This window comes from Physeter macrocephalus, chromosome 21 (assembly GCF_002837175.3).
Source record: "Physeter macrocephalus isolate SW-GA chromosome 21, ASM283717v5, whole genome shotgun sequence".
NCBI classification, from domain to species: domain Eukaryota; kingdom Metazoa; phylum Chordata; class Mammalia; order Artiodactyla; family Physeteridae; genus Physeter; species Physeter macrocephalus.
The window spans coordinates 109,673,501-109,679,500 of NC_041234.1; the positions used below are offsets into that span (position 1 = coordinate 109,673,501).

Below are 6,000 nucleotides of genomic sequence, written 5' to 3' on the forward strand. Positions count from 1 at the left end.
TAACTCCAGTTACTTGAGCAAATGTATTCCGTTGTAATCATTAGGCCCCGTAAAGAACAGTGTTACGCAAATTTGCTTGGTGACGAAACTCACCTGAGGTCTGGGCCAGCTTTATGAGCTGGTGACCAGTGCACCTGCACAGGGCCCTGTCTTCAAAAGGTTCCCGCATTTGTAGTTCAATGCTTTGCATTTGTGTTTTGTAACTCAAGTTCGATGAGACAATGGAGCACGTCTGTGCTGGGGACCTGGAACCTCAAGTCACCACACTCTTACCTCTCAGCACCACCCAGGGATGGATTCTTGACCTCCCTCTCCCCTGTCCTGTGGTGCCTTGGCTATAGCTCTGTCTCCCCTTTCCACAGCTGCCCAGGGACCATGGCCACCCCCAGCCCCTGGCTCACTGGCAGATGCCCCCTCCTCACCCTCAACAGCTACCATTGTCATCCTCCTCCGGCGCAGGCACAGGGAGGGTTGAGGCTGGGTGCACAGACTCTATGCCATTTGGGGACGGGGCGTGGCCACATGGCACCTCAGGACCAGAAATGCATCATAGCACATTTGGAGGGTGAATGGCAGGGGCAAACCTCTTGTCCTCCTTCATTCCAGGACCTGAACATACCCTGGCAGGGAAGTTGAAATCCCTTGGGAGTCACTGTTTGCTGTTGATTGCTACAGTGGACCAGTGGGAAAGACTGGCTTACCCTTCCCCCTGCTGGGGCTCAGGGCATCAGCGCAGGGCTGGCGGAAGAGAGGACCTGGCAGCTGAGGGCTGCGTTTGTGCTTGCGTGCTCGATTTCAGGCTGTAGCCCCTGGGCACCTGTGAGGATCTGCGCTCGCCCAGCGAATATCCCCCGTACCCGAGGAAGCACAACTTTAAGTAGTAAATTCAAAACACCATGATAGGTTGTGAGAGACCACAGAAGAAAAGAAAAAGTTGTGTATTTTAGTATCTTCCGTAACACTTTTTCCGGGCTTTTGAACAAGGCGCCCTGCGTTTTCATTTTGCAACGAGCCCTACAAATTATGTAGCCAGCCCTGCCTGGAGTGGGGACATTTAAAACAGAAAGGTCACCAAGCCTTGGGAATTCTGAAACCGAATTTCTCACATTTAATTATGCATAAGGATATTCTGGAGATCTTCATTTTCTCCCATCCCAGCCACCAAATATTCTGATTAAGTCTGGGTGGGCTCCCAAAGCTGCATTTTACAAGCATCCCAGATGATTCTACAGCAATCGGCCCACCAAGCACACTTGGAGAAATACTGGGTGCTTAGAAGCCTAGATTCTGAAGCCAGGCTGACTAGGGTTTGCATTCCAGCCTCACCGCTAACTAACCTTAACTAACTAACTGCATATCTAAACCTCAGTTTGCTCATCTGTACGTGGATATGTTACTGTCACTCCACAAAGTACATAAAACACTTAGCACAGTGGTCATCCATGGTAAGCAATCAATACAGGTTCAAAAAAAAATTAAGGAGATTGTTAAGTCTGGGCGATGGGTACACTGGTGTTTATTATAGTGTGTGTTTTCCTATATTTTTACTTTTCAACATAAGAAGCAACAGCTAGAATGAGAGGGAAACCTGAGTATGGAAAAGAGGGTCAGAGGCTTGCAGTGAGTCAGGCCCAGAGGTCTCCAGGTAGGAGGCTAGTGCTTTGGTGTCTAGGATTTAGCAAGTGCTTTAGTGTCTAGGATTTAGCAAGTGTTCCATAAATTGAATTCAGGACAAAAAGAATCTTCACTAGAATATGCCCCCAAGGACCTTCTCAGACTCACACTTGAAAGGCGTAACCACACCCCTTCCCTAGTTTATTACGAATGGGTTTATGCCTGGGGCTACGTGTGCTTTAGTAAAAGGTCAGCAGTTCACAAGGGCTAGTCAGGGCCCACAAAGGGTTTACCAAATGTTAGTGTGCCCTCTAGTGTTCACACTTCTCAGATGGATCAAGGCCCTTGCATACACAAGAAGTGAAATTCTCCAACTTGATCTAGACATTGAGGTGGTAAAAATATTCATGAACCACTCTGGCTATACAATGAATGTACAGATGAAAGAATGGATTGGCCTCTTATCTAATAATGCCCAGGCTCAAAGCAGCGCCCCAACACCTTTGTCTGCTTTGTCCACAAATCAAACATAGCTTAATAGACCTTTTAGGACAGAGGCAGCTTACGGATCCAGTCTGGGGAGGAGAATAGAGTTGGGGGAGACCGGAAGGAGTGGGCGAGCTCCTGGATGGCCATAGCACAGCCCTTAGGGAGGCCATAGGTCTCATTTCATATCATTCTGGTTTAGAAAGGGCTTGAAAAGACCTCCTGGAAAAATCAATAGTTTTTCTCTTTCAAATGATCTGCAGCAAGGAAATTTCCTCGTGCAGGGACAGAAGACTCAGTAATAACTATTGACCCCCAGGAGTCAAATAAGTGCGTTTCTGAATGCACCTGCCGTATCCCCGCAATTCGTGCTACCAGAGAACCTGACTCACTCACGTGGAAAAGGAATCCAAGGGCCCTGAATCATCAGAAGAAGCCATTTCCTCAGAGTTGCCTCATCTGGTGCTCCCCCTGGCTATCACTGCTCATTCTCCTCAAGAGTTTCAGAAATGGCTTTTTTGATTGTGCTCCAGAGACACTAATTCATCTTCAAAGCTGACACTTTCCAGAAACACTCCACTTCTGCCAGCACCTAGAAGCCAACATTTTGCCCACTCCTCTAAACAGCACACATGGGGTTTTTTGTTCTGGATCAAATATATTATGTAGTAAGATTCATAATTTTGTTTCCACAGGTCCTTTTGAGTGATGAAATTGACGGGTTCTGTGGAGGTTCCATCGTTAATGAGAAATGGGTTGTAACTGCAGCCCACTGTATCAAACCTGGTGTTAAAATTACTGTTGTCGCAGGTAAATAAAGAATGATAGACGTCTGCAACATCCCTAGATCTTCTGCATGACTGCTAGATCATACTTTACTAAGGTCTAATAAGCTCATTGGTAAATAAGTTGAACTAGTGGTAGGGGGGCCACCTTTTCAAAATCCAACGTGTTCCATCCTCCAAGCCCCCCATCGTTCTTTTGGCGGACCTTTCATGTCAGTGCAGTACAATTATCTATTGATGTGTCCATTTCCCCACCAGACTGAGCCTTCCCAAAAGCCGTGTCATATCACTGATTCTTGTATCCTTGCACCTGGCACAAGCTGCAACCTGCCCTCAGTTAACATTGAATGAATGACCAAATGAACGTATTATCTGTGCTCAAAAAAGGGGTCAAAATCTTTGAAATTGGGAACGTCTAGGATAATTCATAACAAGTCGATTCATTATCACCTGGAACCATGTAAGGCTTGTAACAGTATAGGTGAACAGATCCATCTATCCGATGGTCCTGAATGGCTTTTTGGTCTGAAAAGTATGCATCGGCCCTCATTACATTTTACCAAAATCGTAACAATACAAGATCTTTGACACTTGACTGCCAGGTAATTCAATGATGCTAGGTGGACACTTGGAAACCGTGTCTCTTTGTGGGAAAGACTGTGACTGAAAAAGAAATTTCTTTTCAATAGGTGAGCATAACACCGAGGAGACGGAACCTACAGAGCAAAAGCGAAACGTGATCCGTGCTATTCCTTACCACAGCTACAACGCGTCTGTGAATAAGTACAGCCATGACATTGCCCTTCTGGAACTGGATGAACCCTTGATGCTAAATAGCTACGTAACCCCTATTTGCATTGCTGACAGGGAGTACACAAACATCTTCCTCAAATTTGGATTTGGCTATGTGAGCGGCTGGGGGAGAGTCTTCAACAGAGGGAGATCGGCTTCAATTCTTCAGTACCTGAAAGTTCCACTTGTTGACCGAGCTACATGCCTTCGATCCACAAAGTTCACCATCTATAATCACATGTTCTGTGCCGGCTTCCATGAGGGAGGTAAAGATTCATGCCAAGGAGACAGTGGGGGACCGCATGTTACCGAAGTGGAAGGTACCAGTTTCTTAACTGGAATTATTAGCTGGGGCGAAGAGTGTGCAGTGAAAGGAAAATATGGAATATATACCAAGGTATCCCGGTATGTCAACTGGATTAAGGAAAAAACAAAGCTCACTTAAAGAAAAATGTATTTCCGAGGCTGATATGTTTGGGCTTGAACATGGACAAGGTCCTTTACTAACGAGTCACTTTCCCGTCTCTTTAGATTTGAATATATACATGCTATGAATACTGCTTTTTCTCTTTACCAGAAGAAGTCTAGCTAGAATTCATATTTTACTAGAATAAGTAGATTAGAAAATGTAATCACTAGAGAAATATACTGTGGTGGGAAATTGTGCCCATTCCTCCAGGTCCAGCCCTTGACAAAGTTGTTCATCCTGCGCATCAGGCATTATGTTTCTCCACTGGGGCGACTCCCTGCTTCTCCGTGCTTAGCAGCATTCCATGTGCCAGATCTTTCTCACCTCTCCCATCCAAACGTTAAAATTTATTAGGTCCATATCCAGGATATTTGGTCTAGTCCATCACAAGGCCAGCACCACGCGAATACAGGAAGAACACAGGAGCAGCTGACAGGTTAAAACTCATGGGGAACACTACTTTTTGTTCGGTACCCTTATTCCTGCATCCTTTGTCCTTGCCAACTCCTAATCCCCAAATCAGTTCTGCTCTTTCTCTCTCCCTCTCTCCCCTTTTCCTTACACAGGCATTAAAGGAGGGAAGGGGAGCATCATACCGTTTCACTGCTGTGCGCAATTATACATACCTATCAAACCCAGACTTGCTCTCAGTTTGCTCTTGGACTTGCTTTTCATTGCATAGGGATGAAGTAAGGTGCCTGAACTTGGAGGAGAAGTTCCTCTCAGACAGTCACATTATTAAAATACATACGTAATGGAAGGAACAACCCATCAGAATAGTTTCCGAAGAGCTTTAATCGTGTTGTTATGGAGGTTTGACGAGACATGCTTCCATGAAGGCAAACCGGCATGTCATTGTAACCACGAGAGCTGACATCAACCCAGGTGTTTTGTCCCCTGTCAGAACAGTCAGTTTGCAACTAGAGCTAATAGAGTCTTCAAGAAAGAATTTGTTGGTGTGTCTCCAGTGTTGTCCAGGGCTAAGGAAGAAGTTGCCCAGACCAGAGAAGATAGGCATCATGCCTCCTCAACTGGTGTATCACCGCAGTGAAGAGGAGTGCACTCATTCCAATGAGCCAACCAACTCCCTTTTTCTGGTTCATGCTACCCAAGCCACTTTTTTATTATAATTAGGCCTTCTATATTGTATTTTCTAGAGGATTACTGACCAACCAACACATCAATCACATCAATACTTCGATCTGTTAGACTATTTCCCTTTGTGAATTAAACTGGTGTTCTGATTCATACCTTGGCTTTTCACGAATTTGGGTGATGTGAATCATTTACTGTGCATGTGATTACATGTGGAACTACTGACAACATCATGTTTTGGACCACTTTGACCTCATCAAGCTGCTGCTGCTCCTGCCCTCGTCTCACCCTCCGCCAGGCCTCACACTTGCTGATTCTTTCAAGTAACTCTAGTTAATCCCTTTTTCCTTTAGTCTTTCAAACATAAGTATCAATAAATGTAGTTTTCAATTTCTCAAAGTGTTTCTTGTTGAATCATTCCCAGAGAGAGCTCCCAAACCCTACATTCGGCAGGACACTCAGAAGAATGTGTCCAAGTGCCATATGACACAGCAGAGATTTGATGGTCTGCTGTCACCCAGCTTTCATGGGAGGCAGCGTGTGTGTGTCCTGGTGAGGACAGTGGTCTGGATCCACACGGGATGACTGAGTCTAAACAGCTGTGACTATGGCCTTGGATAAGTCACTCCACATTTTGTGCTTTGATTTCTCCATTGTGCAACGAGGGAGTTTGACAGGATGCTCTCCAAAGGCCCTTGTTGACACTGTGATAGTCGGTGGGTTCATGTTCTTCCATTCCTTTATTCAACAAATATTCAA

General features: G+C 45.4%; 1 protein-coding gene across 2 annotated transcripts in view; it reads left to right on the top strand.

Moving 5' to 3' along the window:
- Positions 1 to 5,394, top strand: part of F9 (coagulation factor IX) — a 29,191-nt gene extending 23,797 nt beyond the window's left edge. The window contains exons 7-8 of one of the 2 annotated variants that reach the window (XM_007100314.2): positions 2,796 to 2,910; positions 3,575 to 5,394. In XM_007100314.2, the coding sequence (XP_007100376.1) occupies positions 2,796 to 2,910; positions 3,575 to 4,122 (663 nt within the window). In that variant the 3' untranslated portion in view covers positions 4,123 to 5,394. The remainder of the gene's footprint in view (positions 1 to 2,795; positions 2,911 to 3,574) is intronic. The other variant, XM_024128181.1, reaches the window with a different exon arrangement.
- The last annotated feature ends 606 nt before the right edge of the window (positions 5,395 to 6,000 follow it).